Raw genomic sequence first — 19,880 nt, 5'->3', positions numbered from 1 at the left:
TAAGGAACCCAGCAAAACAAAATACACTTTACCTGTTTCCCTGATAGTACTCTTGAAAAACACATGTTTCAGGGAATCTTATTTTATGAGAACCCTAAAAAGTCTTTGGCTACTCACTTGGGTCTGACTCACATTTTAAACAACACAAACTATTTAGAGGCACTCAAATTAGTGAAGTTAGTTAAATATATTGACAACTGAAAAAATTATAGCAAAAAATTTAAAATATAAATAAATATAAAATAAAATTTAAAATATAAAATAAATTATAAAAATTATAAAATTATAAATTATAAAATATAAAAATATCTTTTCTCGCTGTTCTTTTAGTCCAGTCACTACCCAAAGCATAAATTACCTCTATATTATTTTGGACAACTTAGCATTCAGGTTCTCCTTTAAAATCTCCAGTGTTGGGGAAATAATTACTTCACTGGGCCACAAATTTTATTTCAGTTCTATTTGCAGAAAATCATTACTTATATTTAGTTAAAATTTGCATCCCTTTAATTTCTAACTGTTACTTCTATTTATTTCCTTCTGGAATCACACAATGGAAATTCTGATTCCTCTTCCCATAAAATTTTTGAAGATATTTCAAAATATAATTACTCCCAATCTCACTTTAGTTTTCTTTATCTAGTATAAACATCTTTATTTCCTTAATTTCTCACATAATACCTTTGAGTCTATTCAGAATTTTTGTTGGCTTCCATTGGACTGGTTCTGAGTCATCAATGTCCTGTTTGAAATGTGGTATGTAAAACTTAACAGAAAATACATCAATATAGTCAAATCAAACTCCAATAATTTTTGTGGCTGTCACTAATGGTAACATGAGCAGAAAGAGGGAGATAAAATGCAGGTCATGGTTTGGGGAAGAAAGGTTGTGAATTTTGTTTCTTTCATACATGTTGTCCAAATTTCATACTTCCAAAGACTTTCTTCAGGGATGCCTTCATTTCTTTATTCCGGAGACTATAGATCAATGGATTGAAGAGTGGAGTCAACACAGAGTAGAACAAGGTAACAATCTTCTGGATCCCAGCTGGATTTCCAGATGTTGGACTCACATACATTACCATGATGGAACCATAGAACAGTGACACCACTGCCAAATGGGAGCCACATGTGGAGAATGCCTTACGCCGACCTTCTGCTGAGGGGATCTTCAGCACAACTCTGATTACCAATGTATATGAACTGGTAATGAAGAGGAAGGTAGAGAAGATGAGGACTGAATTCAAGACAGAAAATATGATTTCAGTGGCAGGTGCTGGAACACAAGAGAGTCCAATAAGAGGTCCTGGGTCACAAATAAAGTGATCAATTGTATTGTGATCACAAAAAGGCAGCTGGGATATGAGGTAAACTGGAAGGAGATAACAAAAAAAACCACATACCCAACAACAGGCAACCATTTTTTTGCATTTTAGTAGAGTCATAACGGTGGGGTAATGCAAGGGCTGGCAGATAGCAAGGTACCTATCATAGGCCATGGCTGACAAGAAAAAGGTTTCTGTTGTGCCCATTGAAAAGAAGAAATAGAACTGGAGAAAGCAGCCAGTGAAGGAGATTATCTTATTCTCAGAGAAAAAGTTGGCCAACATATTGGGGACTGTGGAGGTGACATAGCAGATCTCCAGGAAAGAGAAGTTAGCCAAAAGAATGTACATTGGGGTATGGAGCTTCTGGTCCAAATTTACTGCACAGATAATAGATAGGTTACCAATCAGTGTCAGGATGTAAGTCCCAGAGAAAAATGAGAAAAGGAAGATCTGGATTTCCCAAGGTCCTGGGAAGCTTAAAAGGACAAATTCACTCACAGAACCAGAGTGATTACTCCTTTCTGAGTTTTTCATTTTTAAAAAATCTGAAATGAAAATAAATCTCTTTTTTAGAAACAACCTTACACATCATTATGTAGATATGCCATGAATAGTAATTCATTTTATAATCAGTAGCAAAGTGTAAAGATCAGGGAAGAGAATGACTGACAACATGCAGAAAATTGTTTCCCAGAGTAATATAGTGGAGAAAGCAGGGCTGTGTATGCTCCAAAATTTTTCATCATTACCATCATCATTATCATTAGCATCAGCTTCATTACTACTACCACTATTATCACCAATACCACCACTATTCTCATTAATATTAAACATTTGCTTTGGTATAGAATGCTGGATGCCATATGACAAAAATTAAACAGATATGTCCTTGCCCTCAAGAGGCTTGCAATTTAAGTCAGATAACATAAACTGGGGATTGATATATTTTAAAAAATCATGCAGAAACAGAACATCAAATAAATATAATGGCTGTTTTGTATAATAGAGTGACAGTATTGTTTAGTACTAGTGCTCATAAAAATAGTATATAATGCCTTCCAGAAAAGGAACAATGAGATAGAAAGTCAAAGTGATCTTACTTAATGAATCTATGCCAGTGTCTCTAGATAAGACCAACCACTCCAGAATCTTTGCCAAGAAAAAACCTTAAGGTAGTTGTAAAGATTTGGAAATGACTATGAAATGACAACAAAGCATATTGCAAGTTATTTATATTTATTTATATACTTCACAGATAAATATAAATATTCTAAATATAATTTAATGTATGAGATAATATAAACATTATATATAAATATTACAAATATGTCCATTATTTTTGAAATTTTAAAGTACAAAATCTAAAAAAATAGTAGAATAATTCCTAAATGTAGGATTATTGATTATTAATGTTATATCACATTAATATATTTATATTATATTACTATTTGATAATTGATATTATTTAATTAATAAGAAGGCACCATGTCATCTTCCAGGAGAGGCTATAAAGCACAATACTTTTTAATATTATACCTAAAACAGTCTAAAAAATGTCTTCTCTCACTGGAGTGGCATCTATCATTTGACATACAAGATTCTTCATCTTAGAAGGACACTCCTATGGACAATGTTTAGCACATTTATTCCCAAAAACGTGATAACAGGTGTTAATCTAATTCTGATGTTCACAACCCAAGTCAACAATTATCAATCTATGACTCAAGACTCTTCAATTTCTTTTTTTTCCTTCTCTCTCTCTGTTTCATTCCTTCTGCATCTCTCCAGGTTTACAGAATGAGTTTGGAGAACATCTAGCCTAACAATATCATTTTCCAGAAGACGAAACTGAGACATAAAAGAGGTTAACTGATTTTTTCTTGCTCACATGTCTCTCTTCCTGTGCCTCGCCTTTTGTCTCCAGTAAATCAGAGATCAGCATGCCTTTTGTTTTTATTTCTGAGGGGCTGTATGTCTTTTTGACTTTTTCTTTTTTGAATCATGCATTATCATGCCTCCTATTATATCCATTCAGTCCATTTCATCTCTTTTTGTTTCTCATCATTCCTCCCCAACCATTCCTTTTCTCTTAATTTATTCTTTCCATCTCTATTTAATTTGACAAATCATAATGCAAAACTGAAATATATTAAAATTATCTGTAGTATTTATTTTTAAATGTGTGATTTATTCCTAAATGAAATGAGTTAACAAGATAGTACTGAGAGGAAAACAAAACAAAAATGCCTTCGCTCTACAAGAATGAAAATGATCTTAATACGCTAATAAAAAGTGTCTAATGCACAAACCTCTGTAATGACATACTCTTGTTGCAGTTATTGATGGAGAATTCTTAATCAAAACATAAACTGACATGCTTATTTTAAGATTCTGGCAGTTTTCTCTGTAGACCCATTTTTCTCCTACTATACTGAATTTAAATACTAGAAGAGGGACAATGTGGAAACTTACATTAACCAATTAACATTTTAAACACATTTGACTAAAAGGGTAAATAATCTGGGTGATCACTGCTTAGAGTGTATCATGCACTCCACTTACTGACAATGATCTTGTTTGAAGGAGGCAGCAGGTATGAAACATTTGAGTAATTAAGTAACTAAGTTAAAAATGAGACAGAGGTAATGAAAGGGGAAGGTATTATGCTTTATATTTCATCTTTATTTTTTTCTCTCTTGGAGGCAGATAGGTAGCACAACAGATAGGTACAGAGAGTGGAATCAGGGAGATGAGTTCCAATCTAGTTTCATGCACTTATTTTAAAAATAAACTCTTACCTTTTGTCTTAGAATCAATATTAGGTATTGGTTCTGAGGTAAGGGCAGTAAGGACTAAGTAATGGAGGTTAAGTGACGTGCCCAGGATGATATAGGTCTGAAGTGTCAGAGGCCAAATTTTAACCCAGTACCTCCCATCTTTAGGTTTGGCTTGCAATCCACTGAACAACCCAGCTGCCCTCCTTATTTATCAGTTGCATGACCCTAGGCAAGTCAGTTAGCCTCTGTGCCAGTTTCTTCAACTGTAAAATGGAGTTAATAATAGCACTGACCTAACAGAGTTGTTATGACACCCCAAAGAGATAATATTTGTAAAGTCTTAGTAGATTACCTGACACATTGTAGGAGCTTAATGAAAACTTGTTCTCTTCCTTAATAACACATGAATAGTGTCTACAACAGTTAAAGGGGTTAATATGGTTCTTGTTTATTAATAGCTCTTTTATAAAATCAGTCAAGCTGTCTTTTGAAAAAACTATCTATGGCGGGGGGGGGGGGGGGGAGGGAGTTTGGTGGCTCAGTGGATTGAGAGCCAGGCCTAGACATGGGAGGTCCTGGGCTCAAATCTGGCCTTAGACACTTCCTAGCTGTGTGACCCTGGGCAAGTCACTTAACCCCCATTGCCTAGCCCTTACCACTCTTCTGCCTTAGAACCAATACCCAGTATTTATTCTAAGACATAAGGTAAGGGTTAAAAAAAAAACTCTCTGTGGGTAACTGGCAATTAATTTGCTCCCCACTATCATCTTCCCTTTGGTCAGTGATCCCTTGATAAAAAAAAATCTTCATTCTTACTCTAAACTCAAGGTCAGGAAAATCTAACATATAAGAGAATAATGTCTTTGGGAGTAAATTTTAAAAAATAAAGTTTTATTCATATCACACTTGTTTTTTGGCTCAATTTCCATTTTAACTTGTGATTTCTACTCTAACATTTCTTTTTAAAAAATTAATTAAGATGAAAGATATATCATTTAAAAATGAATTTTCCTGGCCATTTCTACTATCAATGACTGTCTCTTAAAATTAAGAGCCATTTGTTTAAAATAAGTCAGCTTTTCTCCAATCCATAAAATCTATATATAACAGAAATGTATGATATGTCACTTAGGCTTTTTGGTGAAAGAAAATGCTGCAGGCTGATTCTAATGTCCAAACCTTTTTATCTTCACAAAAGATAATATTGGCTAATTTCATCTCATCTTTTTAATGAATTGCAAAAATGATGTTATTTTCTACAAGCTAATCAAAGGAGATTCTGCTTTGCTACTGTAATCACTGGACTAAAAGTCAGAATATTTTGGCTTTTAGACTCAGAACTTCTAATCCCTAAATACGTTAAACTTCAGAAAATCTTTTAACTTTTCTGGGCCTCAGTTTCCTCATTTTAATTAGTTAATTATTCTATTTTTAAAAGAATGGGTCTCCCTGTCTCATTCAGACTGGAAGGGTACTCATAGCTTATTTCTACAACTGATCAGTTTGGGAGATTTCACCTACTCCTTTTCAAATGTGAACCCATTACTTCTCCTCTCTCTTCCCCCAATCCTAACCCACCCCTGCCCCTCCATGCTCAGTTGCTCACCCTATTAATACAGGTTTGGTGAGTTTAGTCAATCATTAGCCCACTCCACTCCAGAATTTCCAAGCTCAATAGAGTGGCAGCCTTAGCCTTCAGGTATAAGGGATTAAAAGTCCAACTCAAGTTTCCTTATCTTTAAAGTGATAAGATTGGACAAGATGATCTCCAAGTTTCTCCACATCACTTAGTTCAAAACTTTAACGGGAAAATAAAATGAAAGAGGGAGGAGAGAGAAAGAGAAAGAGAAAGGGAGAGAGAAAGGGGGAGAGAGGGAGAGAGGGAGAGAGAGAGAGAGAGAGAGAGAGAGAGAGAGAGAGAGAGAGAGAGAGAGAGAGAGAGAGAGAGAGAGGTTGAGAGAGAGAGAGAGAGAGAGAGAGAGAGAGAGAGAGAGAGAGAGAGAGAGAGAGGTTGAGAGAGAGAGAGAGAGAGAGAGAGAGAGAGAGAGAGAGAGAGAGGTTGAGAGAGAGAGAGAGAGAGAGAGAGAGAGAGAGAGAGAGAGGTTGAGAGAGAGAGAGAGAGAGAGAGAGAGGGAGAGAGAGTGTGTCACAGTACCTTGTGTGAATAAAGATTGGCTTCTTCTAATTTTAGACCACTTTCTCACAGGGTAAAGGTCCCAACACTGGTTTTCAGCTACATCAGGACAGTTTGCAGCAGATCCAAAGAGCTTCATGCTGTTTGCTTGGGAACACAGCTAGGATGTGCGTATGTGTATATGTATACATGCATGTAGTCCCAGTGTGTGTCAATGTGTTTGAACATTTGAAAATAATGGAAGTGGGTGAGGCTGTGAGAGTGCTGAAGGTCCTACCCAAACTGGCTTTATAACTTTTTAAAGACTGAAAAGGCAGGTTCAGAACTCCTCCAGGGATCGTAACCTCTCAATCTGGCCAGAAAACCCCAAATGGGTTCATGAAGAGTTAGACTTAACTGAAATGACCAAACAAAAATAACAAACTTATTTATTACTAAAGGTGCATTTGAGGTGAGACTTTTGAATTGCGATTACATCCCCTGAAGCCCACAGTTGGGAAGGATGGCTTTGTTGTCATCCACATGCAGATGAAGGGGTTAGTGGAGGTCTGTGGTGACGCCTGTGATTTATCTTTTGTCCCAATGTTTCCAGGATTTACCTTTCACCTGCCTTGATTGGCCAGGCTAGTCTCTGGGGCTAAGGGTAATAAAAAGAAATGGAGCCAAAGAGAATTTTTGGCCAGCAATCAGGAAGAATTTTTCTTTTAATAATTGTAACTAGAAAACTCTCTCCAGGGATAAAAGAAAACCTAAGGTCTGGAGATTAGGCCTGGACCTCAGTTAGAGAAAACATTTTTGAAGGATGAGTTGGATTATAATTTAGAGACCAGAGTACAAAAACTATTGCTCAAAAAGCATTTCCCAAATTAATTGTAGCACAAAACATTTTAAACCTTAAAAAGTATTGAAAGAAACTATAAATACTGGCCTAGGAAGTTAAGAAAATATAATACCTTCAGGACAAAAACAATAAAACAACTCAAAACATTGCTAAATTAAGTACCAACTATGTGCTGTGTGTGTGAGATTCAGAGAAATTAGATATATAAAATATCAGGCCTATTTTTAAATGGATTTCCCACTTTTAACAAGTATTTTAATATATACATATATAGTTGCATATTTATGTAGTTTATATAACATATTTATATAGTACTTTCAGATTTACAAAATGTTTTTACCACAATGACCCTGATAAATGTGATGCATGAATTATTATACCCATTTTACAGAAGAAGAAATTGATACGAAAGAAGTGAACTGATTTGTCAAAGTAACATATACTAATAATGATGATAATAATGATAATAACAACAATAATAACCAGGTTTAGATAAAGGCGATTAAATAAAATCTAGGAAGAATTTCCCCTAATTCAGTTCTCATTATTCATTATGATTATGGTGATGATGATGATAACCGAATTGATGCAAAGATAGAGAGAAAGTATAGTAAAATTAAACAAGAATCAGTTGAGTGTATGTGAGGGAACATTGAGAGCTCAGGACCTTACTGGCCCTTATTCCCCACAAGGTTGGAGGGGCAGGGGCAGAGTCAAGGTGGCTGCTTAGGAGGAGCAAAAGCCAGAACCTCTTTGACTATCCTTCTACCAATCTTTAAAAAGGCTTCAAAAAATACAGAAATCCAAACCTAACAACAAGATGGAGCCATAGGACTCTCCTGCTGAATGCGACTTGAAAGGTAGGCAGAGAGAGAGAGAGACAGACATACAGACAGACAGACAGACAGACAGACAGACAGACAGACAGAGACAGAGAGAGAGAGACAGAGACAGAGACAGAGACAGAGACAGAGACAGAGACAGAGAGAGACAGAGAGAGAGAGAGAGAGACAGAGAGAGACAGAGAGAGACAGAGAGAGAGACAGAGAGAAAGAGAGAGAGAGACAGAGAGAGAGAGAGAGAGAGACAGAGAATGAGAAAGAGAGAGTCTATTTCAATAGCATAAGGGAGAGACCTGATATCCCTTCCTCACCAGCTGATACCTGTGATCAGACAATCAGACATGGGCTGACTGTGGAATTCCTGGAGGGAGCAGCTTAGATCCACCACACAAGGTCCAAGGCTCTGACAGCAGGAGGAACTTGGTGGGGAGGAGGAGCATCTGGTTGGGTACCCTCTGCCTCCACAGCAGTAGGACACTGTGAATAGTTGGCCTCAGGGCACTGAGGTGTTTTATCTTGTGTGTAAACTGTAGGGTAAAACGATACTATCCACATAATTATCACTATTATTACCATAAACTTCACTGAATTTAATCATTTTACTCTTAGGACAAGAAAGTATTGTGGCATAGAGGAGAGTGGACTGGTATTGGCATCATTAAGGTCTGGGTTCAAGTTTTACTTTTGTCATACACTAGTTGTGTGACCTTGTGCAAATTATTTACCCTCTCCATGTCCTTAAGTGACTTTCTAAGATTTTAAGTTACAGATGAGTTGTAGATTTTTATCAATGGAGGAAAACCCCACCTGGAGAGATCTCTATAATGATGAAGGAAGTTTGGACCAGAACCAAAACTACAAAGAAGCTCCAAACTTTTAATTTGAGCAGAAAAACAACAAAGACACTAAAGTGTGCATGTTAGGAATGACTGGACAACTAAGGGCAGTATGGTGAAAGGTGAAACAGTGAATTATAAGGAGAGGAAGAGGAGCTCCCAAAAAGAAAATAAGAACAGAAATGGGCTCCTGTTCTTAAGAATGGGAAAATAAGATTCTTTTGAGTTCATGGAGGCCTTTTGCTCTCATTTGTTCTCTCTCTTTTACAAGCATAGGCTTGAATTTCAATGTGTGATATATTTATTTATGTCTGATTTAGGTGAGTGTGTGGCAGTTAAGAGTTATCAGATTTTTGACTTTGGAGTCAGAAGCTCCTGGGTTCCATTTTTGTTTCTAATACACACTTGCCATTTGACCAGGGGCAATAACTTTCCAGTTCTCCAAGTGACTTTCTAGGATTAAAAAAAATATTTCATTTTACTTTTTTAAATTTAAATTAATTTATTCAGTCAACTTAGAATATTATACTTTGGTTACAAGAATCATATTATTTCCTTCCCTCCCCTAACCCCACCCTTCACATAGCTGACATGCAATTTCACTGGGTATTACATGTGTCCTTGATAAAAACTGATTTCCATGTTGTTGGTGATTGCATTAGGATGTTCATTTAGAGTCTACATCCCCAACAATATGCCTTCAACCCATGTATTCAAGCAGTTGTTTTTCTTCTGTTTCTACTCCCACAGTTTTTCCTCTTAATGTGGATAGTGTTCTTTCTCATAGATCCCTCCCGGTTGTTCAGAATCACTGCATTGTCATTACATTCGATTGTACCACAGTGTATCAGTCTCTGTGTACAATGTTCTCCTGTTTCTGCTCCTTTTGCTCTGCATCAATTCCTGGAGGTGGTTCCAGTCTCCATGGAATTCCTCCACTTTATTATTCCTTTGAGCTCAATAGTATTCCATCACCAACATATACCACAATTTGTTCATCCATTCCCCAATTGAAGGGCAACCCCTCGTTTTCCAATTTTTTGCCACCACAAAGAGCACAGCTATGAATATTCTTGTACAAGTCTTTTTCCTTATTATCACTTTGGGGTACAAACCCAGCAGTGCCATGGCTGGATCAAAGGGCATACAGCCTTTTAGTGTCCTTTGAGCATAGTTCAAAATTGCCCTCCAGAATGGTTGGATCAATTCACAACTCCACCAGCAATGCGTTAGTATCCCGACTTTACCACATCCCCTTCAGCATTCATTACTTTCCTCTGCTGTCATGATAGCCAATCTGCTAAGTGTGAGGTGATGCCTCAGAGTTGTTTTGATTTGCATCTGATTAAAAGAGATTTGGAACACTTTTTCATGTCCTTATTAATAGTTTTAATTTCTTTAACTGAAAATTGCCTATTCATGTCCCTTGCCCATTTATCAATTGGAGAATGGCTTATTTTTTGTACAATTGGTTTAGCTCTTTGTAAATTTGAGTAATTAAACCTTTGTCAGAGGTTTTTATTAAGATTGTTTCCCAATTTGTTGCTTCCCTTCTGATTTTAGTTACATTGGTTTTGTTTGTACAAAATCTTTTTAATTTGATGTAACCAAAATTATGGATTTTACATGTTGTGATTTTTTTCTAGCTCTTGCTTGGTTTTAAAGTCTTTCCTTTCCCAAAGATCTGACATGTATACTATTATGTGTTCTCCTAATTTGCTTATAGTTTCCTTCTTTATATTCAAGTCATTCGCCCATTATGAGTTTATCTTGGTGTAGGGTGTGACCAAACCTAATCTCTCCTATACTGTCTTCCACTTTTTCCAGCAGTTTTTTATCAAATAGTGGATTTAGGTCCCAAAAGCTGCGATCTTTGGGTTTATCATAGACTGTCTTGCTGAGGTCACTTACCCCAAGTCTATTGCACTGATCCTCCTTTCTGTCTCTTAGCCAGTACAAAATTGTTTTGATGACCACTGATTTATAGTATAGTTTGAGATCTGGGACTACAAGTCCTCCTTCCTTTGATTTTTTTTTTCATGATTTCCCTGGATATCCTTGATCTTTTGTTCTTCCAAATGAACTTTGTTATGGTTTCTTTCTAATTCAGTAAAAAATATTTTTGGTAGTTCAATGGTTATAGCACTTAATAAATGAATTAATTTGGGTAGGATTGGCATTTTTATTATGTTACCTTGTCCTACCCAAGAGCAGTCAATGTTTTTCCAATTGTTTAGATCTAGTTTTAATTGTGTGGAGAGTATTTTGTAGTTGTGTTCACATAGTTCCTGTGTTTGTTTCAGCAGATAGATTCCTAAGTATTTTATATTGCCTAGGGTGATTTTAAATGGAATTTCTCTTTCTAATTCTTATGCTGAAATGGGTTGGAGATATATAGAAATGCTGTTGACTTATGTGGGTTTATTTTGTATCCTGCAACTTTTCTAATGTTGATGATTATTTCAAGTAGCTTTTTGGTTGATTCTCTAGGGTTCTTTAAGTAGACCATCATATCATCTGCAAAGCTTGGTCTCCTAATTGCCTATTTTAATACCTGCAATTTCTTTTTCTTCTCTAGCTAGTGTTTCTAGAACAATGTTAAATAGAGATGAAAATGGGCATCCTTGTTTCATTCCTGATCTTATTAGGAAGGCTAGTTTATCACCATTGCAGATGATGTTTGCTGATGGTTTGAAATATATACTGTTTATTATTTTTAGGAAAGACCCTTCTATTCCTCTGCTTTCTAGTGTTTTCAATAGGAATTATTTTTGTATTTTGCCAAAGTCTTTTTCTGCATCTATTGTGATAATCATGTGATTTTTGTCGGTTTGCTTATTAATGTGGTCAATTATGTAGATGGTTTTCCTAAAATTGAACCATCCTTACATTCCTAGTATGAACCCTACCTGGTCATAGTGAATAACCCTTGTGATGACTTACTGGAGTCTTTTTACTAGTATCCTATTTAATATTTTTGCATCTATATTCATTAAGGAGATTGGTGTATAGTTTTCTTTCTTTGTTTTTGACCTGCCTGGCTTTGGAATAAGTACCATATTTGTGTCATAAAAGGAATTTGGTAGAACTCCTTTGCTTATTCTGTCAAATAGTTTGTATAATATTGGGATTAGTTGTTCTTTGAATGTTTGAAAGAATTCATTTGTGAATCCATCTGGACCTTTCTTAGGAGTTCTTTGATGGCTTGATCAATTTCTTTTTCTGATATGGGGTTGTTTAGGTAGTCTATTTCTTCATCTGTTAGTCTAGGCAATTTATATTTTGGTAAATATTCATCCATATCACCTAGATTGCCATATTTATTGCCATATAATTGGTCCTAATAATTTTAATGATTGCCTTAATTTCCTCTTCATTAGAGGTGAGGTCTCCATTTTCATTTTGGATACTCTCAATATGGTTTTCTTCTTTCCTTTTTTTAATTAGATTGACCAGTACTTTGTCTATTTTATTTTTTTCAAAGTACCAGTTTCTAGTCTTATTTATTAAATCAATAGTTCTTTGGCTTTCAATTTTATTAATTTCTCCTTTTATTTTTAGGATCTCTAATTTAGTCTTCATCTGAGGATTTTTAATTTGTTCACTTTCTAGTTTTCTAATTTGCATGTCCAATTCATTGACCTCTGCCCTCTCCAATTTGTTAATATATGAACTCAAGGATAAAAATTCCCCCCTGAGTACTGCTTTGGCTGCATCCATAGATTTTGAAAGGATGTCTCATCATTGTCATTTCCTGCAATTAAATTATTAATTGTTTCTATGATTTGTTCTTTAACTAACCAATTTTGAAAAATCTTATTGTTTAATTTCTAATTAAATTTTTATTTTCTTCTTCATGTACCCTTACTAATTATTATTTTCATTGCATTGTGATCTGAGAAGGTTGCATTTATTATTTCTGCTCTTTTGCACTTATTTACAATGTTTTTATGCCCTAATACATGGTCAATTTTTGTGAATGTACCATGTGCAGCTGAAAAGAAGATATACTCCTTTTTGTCCCTATTTATTTTTCTCCACATGTCTACTAACTCTAATTTTTCTAAGATTTCATTCACTTCTCTTACCCTTTCTTATTTATGTTTTGGTCTGAATTATCTAGTTCAGATAGAGGAAGGTTCAGGTCTCCCACTAGTATAGTTTTTCTATCTATTTCCTCCTTGAGCTCCACTAGTTTCCCCTTTAGAAATTTGGATGGTATGCCATTTGGTGCATACATGTTGAGTACTGGCATTTCCCAATTGTCTATACTGCTTTTTATCAGGATGTAATTACCTTCCCTATCTCTTTTAACTAGATCTATTTTTACTTTGGGTTTGTCAGATATCATGATTGTGACTTCTGCCTTCTTTTTATCAGTTGATGCCCAATAGTTGGACTCTATCCTCTTACTTTTACCCTTTTTGTGTCGACCTTCCTCATGTGTGTTTCTTGTAGATAGCATCTGGTAGGATTTTGGATTCTAATCCACTCTGCTATTCGCTTGTGTTTTATGGGTGAGTTCATTCCATTCACACTCAGTTATGATTTCCAGCTGTGTATTTCCCAGCATTTTGATTTCCATTCCTACATCTAGTCCTGCCTTTTCTTCTTTCACTATTTCCTTCTACACCAATGTTTTCTTTTTAATCAGTCCCCCTAATTCCCACCCTTATTTTACTTCCCTTTCTACCCTCCCTTCTGATTCCCCCCTTATTTTCTTTACAGTCTTTTTAACCTCACCCCTCTCTTGCACTGCTTCCCTCCCCACCAGTCTATTTGTTACCCTTCTACTTCCCTATAGGGTGCAAATCAATTTGTTGCTCCAATGGATATGATTATTTTTCCTTCTTTGAGTCAATTTCAATGCACATAGGAGTTGAGTATTTCCTATCTCCAACCTCTTTACCCTTCCAGTGTATTGATGTTCTCCCCCCTCCCGCCATGAGATTCTTTGTGACATATAAATTTACCCCCTTTTGTTTCTTTTCCCATTTCTTTTAGTATTAACCTCTTTTTCTAGCTCTAGTTATACACACACACTCATATATATGTATTTATGCATACGTATATCTATATACATATTTATGTCTTGGCATTTCATCCTAGTATGTCACTGTTCCCTTTAAGTGTAATTCTTCTAGCTTCCCAGGTGATAACAATTTTTAAGAGTTACCAATTACTTCTTTTCTTATTGGGATATGTATCATTTTAAATTATTGGGCTCTTTAAAAAAAAGTCTTTTTTTCTTTTTCCCGTCTTTCTTAAGTACCTTTTGATGATTCTCTTGAGTTCTGTGCTTGGGCATCAAATTTTATGTTCAGGTATGGTCTTCTCTTTACAAATGCTTGGAATTCTATTTTGTTGAATGACCACACTTTCCCCTGTAAGAATATAGTCAGTTTTACTGGGTAATTGATTCTTGGTTTTAGACCTAGTTCCCTTGATTTCTAGAATATCATATTCTATGCCTTTCAGTCTTTCAGTGTCGATGCAGCCAGATCCTGTGTTATCCTCATTGTGATTCCATGGTATCTGAATGACTTCTTCTTAGAAGCTTGTAATATTTTTTCCTTGATCTGATAGTTCTTGAATTTGACTATAACATTACTGGGTGTTGGCAACTGGAGATTAAGTACAGGAGCTTTCAGATCTGTATTGATGAGTACACTGATTCTGATTGTGATTCCATTGGCTCACTAAATGTAGTTGGGGTATCAGGGCCACCCCTAAAGGTCCCAAATCTTTCCCCTCAAATGGTGTCTATGGGACCCCTATCAGTAGAACATTCTTTCCTTCTAATGTCTAGCTTCCCTATACATTTGCTAGGGAGAGATCTTTTATGCAAGCTTAGAGCCACAATAACTTGCTCCCCAGATGAATCTATGTCACTAGAATTGCCTGAGGAATCCTTAAATTTCCTCCCTGTACTTCTTTCAGACAGTTGGGAATTGAAGGAGCCTCCCACCTTTGAAATTCCAGCTGATATACCTAAGTCTCTTTGGGCCACTTCATCTTCCAAAGTTGGCCTACTTACATCAGTTGTTCCTCTTCAAAAGAAATGATAGTCCACCTCCTTCTATTCCTCAGTATCCTCTATCGAAAGAGGCAATTGAGGGAATTGCCTCAGTGATAGATTTATTAAATGAGTAAGGAATAATAATTCCATGCAAATCTGAATATAATACACCTATCTCACCTATAAAAAAGCCAAAATTAGATGCAAATGGAAACACTGTCTTTAGATTTGTCCTGTCTTTAAGGGCTGTAAATAGCCATATCATAAAGAGACATCCTGTGGTTCCAAACACAGTCATAAGCATCTTCCCTATTCTCAGCACAACAAAATATTTTACTGTGGTAGACCTCTGTTCAGCTTTCTTCTCAATAGCTTCATGAGAATTCCAATAATATATTTGACTTCACTTGGAAAAATTCCCAATGGACCTGGTATTGTTTGCCCCAACAGTATGTGGACAGTCCCATTTTGCCCAGTTTGAAAAGGCAAGGAAATTCCTATCACTAATTTCTATCTAAGGATCCAAGGAACTATGCCTTCATGAGAAGGGTCTTCACAGATTTGGATTGACTACTCTTATCTCCCTCTCCTCTCTCACCTAAAATCCCCAACCCTATAGTCTGGCTATCCTGTACTAATACAAAATTCTTTTGATGGTACTTTCGATATTGGTCTGTGGCAGATTAGACAGGGACCCAATGAGAAAGGTCTCAAGTCCATATGGACTCAGATCTCACACTCACTGATAGCTGCAGATGACTAGATGCTGTTTAAGCTAGCTTCAGGTTCAAAGATCTTCTTACAATGGAAACACAGATCTCAACATCAAGGATAGGTACAGGAACTCTACCACGTATATGGCAGAAAATCCTTTTAGGTGTTTACAGTTAGCAAACCCCCAGAGAGATTCCCAGCTCCTGAGTTCTCAGCTCAACCCTCCTTTCCAGCATTCCAGAATCTTTCCCTGTTGGTCTCATGCCATTGTCCTCTTCAAACCTTCATTTTCCTTATAACAGTATCCATGGCTGAAAAACTTTGAGATAATCTCCTTGACACTCCTTTAGACAATCCAGACTTCATCTTATTCATTAATGGTTCTTCTATCATGAAGGATGGCATTCACTACACTGGAACTGCTGGAGTCACAGATTTTGCCACTCTGTGGTCAACTTCATTGTCCTCAAATATAAGTGCTCAAGGTTCAGAACTTATAGTTCCGAAGCATGCCTGTATAATTGCCAAAGATAAGAAGGCAACAATTTATACAGACTCTGAATATGCATTTGGAATATGTCATGGGTATGCTATGGCTTCAAAGGGGATTTTTAACATCAGCTGGAAAATGTATAGCAAATTCAGAAATTATTAATGAAGTTCCTTCTGCCCTTCATTTCCCTGAAACCCTAATTGTAGTTCATTGCCTTGCCCATACAGGTGGCACTGACCCTATCTCTAAGGGGAATGACCAGGAAGATACTTCTGTAAAGCTAGTGACTTTAGAAGGGCCTGAGTTAATTTTAACATTGACAACTAGTAATGACTTAAATTTGTCCCTTTCTTTTAATGAAAATGAAGTGGAAAAATGGGAGCATGAATTTAAAGCAAAATTGATAAATGGAGTATTGGTATCATCTGAAGGAAAACCCCTGATCCCCAGAAGTTTTTATCACAAAATATGCCAATCCACTCACAAAAATTGTCACTTTGATACCCAGGGAATTGTGGTCTCTGTTAAAAGAGTATGGAGAGCCCCTGGTATAATTACCATAGCCTCTAAAGTATATACAGCCTGCCCTACCTGCCAAGATTTTAATCAGCACACCTTGTGTAGCAAAGTTTATAGTAGGCATCCTCTGGCTTAAACACCTTTTGAAAACCTATGAATTGATTTTAACACTATGCCAAAAGCTGGACAGTATAAGTTTTATCTGGTCATAATGAGTCAGCTGACCAGATGGCCTGAAGCATTTGCTACTTCCCAAACCCAGAAAGTGAACTGTTTGGAGAGGGCACCATGATAAACTCTGCAGAAACCAAACACTGCACCAAAATGAACTTTGGGATGTAGTGAAATTGAACTGTGGGGGGTTGAATGCATTTATTTTGAATGTATATACTCTTATGCCAAAGGGATTGCCCCCTAATTGGCTTTTTGGCAAGGCACCTAACATTTGTTTTGTTCTCTTTCTCTTTTATTTCCCTCTTATCTCCAAATTAGTATAATTTCCCCTCAGAAAGTACAATATTGTATGTACCTCTAGTTAAAGATTTTTAGAGATATAAGTTGGCTACGTGATCTGATTCATTGGGAAAACTAGGCATGCAAATCTGGGAGATTTCTACATGCTCGTTTCCTGATGGAATCACGGGGGGGGGGGGGGGGCAGGGGAATGTGTAATTAGAATTTTGAACTCCAGGATTCTCTCTCCTAGCATCCTACTTTCATTATCATGTTATATCCTTACGTTTTGGAGATAAAGTTTTTGTATGACCCCACCCTTCACTCTTTTTCCCTGATCACAGGTGGTAAAGTGGGTTTTGCTTAGGTTTTTATTTTTGTTCTTGAATTTTTTCTACTTCAAGTGATTATTAATATATTTTATAGAATACAATGTTTGGAGTTATTGGATATTAATTTTAATCTTGCAAGAGGGAAGTTTTTCTTGATAATTTTTTAAAATATGATGCCTAGGATCTTTTTTTGATCATGGCTTTCAGATAGTCCAATAACTTTTAAATGATGCCTCCTCAATTCATTTTGCAAGTTACTGTTTTTACAATGAACTATTTCACATTTTGTTTTATTTTTTTCTTTATTATGAATTTGTTTTATTGTTCCTTCATGTCTCATTTGCTTCCATTTCTCTAAATTTAATTTTTAAAAAAACCTTTAGCTTCTATCTTAGAATCAATACTATGAATTGGTTCAAAGTCAGGAGATAAGGGGTAGGCAATTGTGGTTAAGTGACTTGTCCAGGGTCACCCATTTAGGAAGTATCTGAGACCATATTTGAATCCAGGACCTCTCATTTTTAGGACTGGCTCTCAATCCACTCTGCCATCTAGCTATCCCCATCATTCTAATTTTTAAGAATTTATTTTCTTCAGTGAGATTTTGTATATCATTTTCCATTTGGCCAATTTTATTTAGTAAGTTCTTTTCTTCAAGGAATTATTGTGCCTCTTTTAATCATTAGACTTATTCTATTTTAAGATATTATTTTCTTCAATGTTTTTGTCTCTTTTCCCAAGATGTTCATTCTATTTTTCTTTAAATTTTTTTCCAATTACATGTTAAAATTTTTTTAACATATATTAAAATTCTTATTTGAGTTCCAAATTCTTCTCTCTACTTTCGTTCTTCCCTACATGAAATGGCAAACAATTTAATATAGATTTTATATGTGTAGTTATGCAAAACATAATTCCATATTAGTTATGTTGTTAAAGAAAACACAGATAAAAAAACTCTAAGAAAAATAAAGTTTAAAAAAATATGCTTCAATCTAAATTCATATTCCATCAGTTCTTTCTTTGGAGGATGATAGTAGTTTTTGTAATGAGACTTTCAGAATTATCTTATATCATTGTAATGTAGAGAATATTCAAGACATTTACAATAGATTATTATACAGCATTGCTATTATAATGTTCTCCTTTTCCTACTCACTTCATTTTGTATCAGTTCATCTCTAAGCCTTTCTACTTTTATTTAAAAGTATCCTGCTTACCATCTAACTTGTCCAGTCAGTCCCCAATTGATGGATATCTTCTCATTTTTCCAATTCTTTGCCATCACAAAAAGATTTTCTATAACTTTTTTGTTCATTTAAGTCTTTTTCTTTTGGATCTTTCTGGGAAATAGATGTAATGCTACTATTGCTGTACAGAGAGCCTTCACACCCTCACTTTCTGACATAGTTGCGTGTGGGTGCCAGAGTTGCAAGGCAACCTTCTGGAAAGATGAGACACCCATTGAACCCCCTCTATATAATTTCTCTCCCACTAACTTCTCTTACTAATGAAATTGTTATGATTATTGTTCTCTCCCCAGTTACAGGAGAAATAATGTGAGAGCAAATACTTACAGGGTTAATACACATATGCCTCACTAAGGTGGTCCTAAGGATTCATTCTAAGGATTCATTCCAAGGATCTTGTTCACAAAATTAAAACCTATAGAATTCCATGCGCCCACTACCCTACTCCTTTCCCTCTTAACAGAGTTACACTTAGATGCCCCACACCCACTGAAAGCCAAACACACAGGCACATCAATCACTCCTCTAAAACACAAGCTACTGATACACTTTACCGAATCTGATTGTGTACAATAACCTAATGAAACATAGAGAAAAAGTAACTTGGGATTTGGGATAATTCCTAATTCTGGTCTGTATTAAATTACCCTTTAACCCCTTACCTAGCTACAAAATGTTTAGTTACTCATCTCCTAAGTAATTCTGATTGATTGTGAAAGCTGATTAAAAGCAACAATGATTCTCTTAGCCAGTCATCCTGCAGATCAGGGGGAACTGACCCCCTGGTTAGCCTGCCTATACCATTTATCTTTATCTCATAATTTTCTGTTGTAGCAACATGGTATGTGATCACAGAATGTTGATTGAGCAATTTGTTAGTATGTGACATATCCAATTATCTGTAGAAGATCATGTATGATTGAAAAATGATTGTGTGCCAGAAAAGAATATATACACTGAACTATATAATAAACACGAACCCTGAACCAGGCAGAACAGCTTGGTGATGCCTGAATACCAGGTATGAGCAATCAGTTAACTCCCATCTCCTCATTATTCATCTAAACAGTCACATCTAGAAAGAAAAATAACCCATGGCTTCAAGAGACTGCTAATTGGGCTTTTGAAATATCTGAATCAAAGAGTATGCAAAGTTTCATTACCTTTGGGGCATATTTCCAAATTGTTCTCCAGAATGTTTGAATCAGTTCATGTGTCCCAGTTTTCCCACATCACTTTTAACATTTGTCCTTTTTCTAGTCTTATTAACCAATTTGCTAGTTGCTAGGTGGGCACTTCACAGTTGTTTTAACTTGTGCTTCTCTAGTCAATGGTGACTTAG

General features: G+C 35.8%; 1 protein-coding gene across 1 annotated transcript; it reads right to left on the bottom strand.

Moving 5' to 3' along the window:
* Positions 1–873: 873 nt before the first annotated feature.
* Positions 874–1,862, bottom strand: LOC100029032 (olfactory receptor 11H6-like). Its single transcript, XM_016428703.2, has one exon. The coding sequence runs from the start codon at positions 1,860–1,862 to the stop codon at positions 906–908; it is 957 nt and encodes a 318-aa protein (XP_016284189.2). The 3' UTR covers positions 874–905.
* Positions 1,863–19,880: the final 18,018 nt, after the last annotated feature.

The sequence above is a fragment of the Monodelphis domestica genome, chromosome 1 (genome assembly GCF_027887165.1).
Source record: "Monodelphis domestica isolate mMonDom1 chromosome 1, mMonDom1.pri, whole genome shotgun sequence".
Taxonomy (NCBI): domain Eukaryota; kingdom Metazoa; phylum Chordata; class Mammalia; order Didelphimorphia; family Didelphidae; genus Monodelphis; species Monodelphis domestica.
The sequence above is the reverse complement of the archived record's forward strand: the minus strand, read 5'-3'. Positions and strand labels throughout refer to the sequence as shown.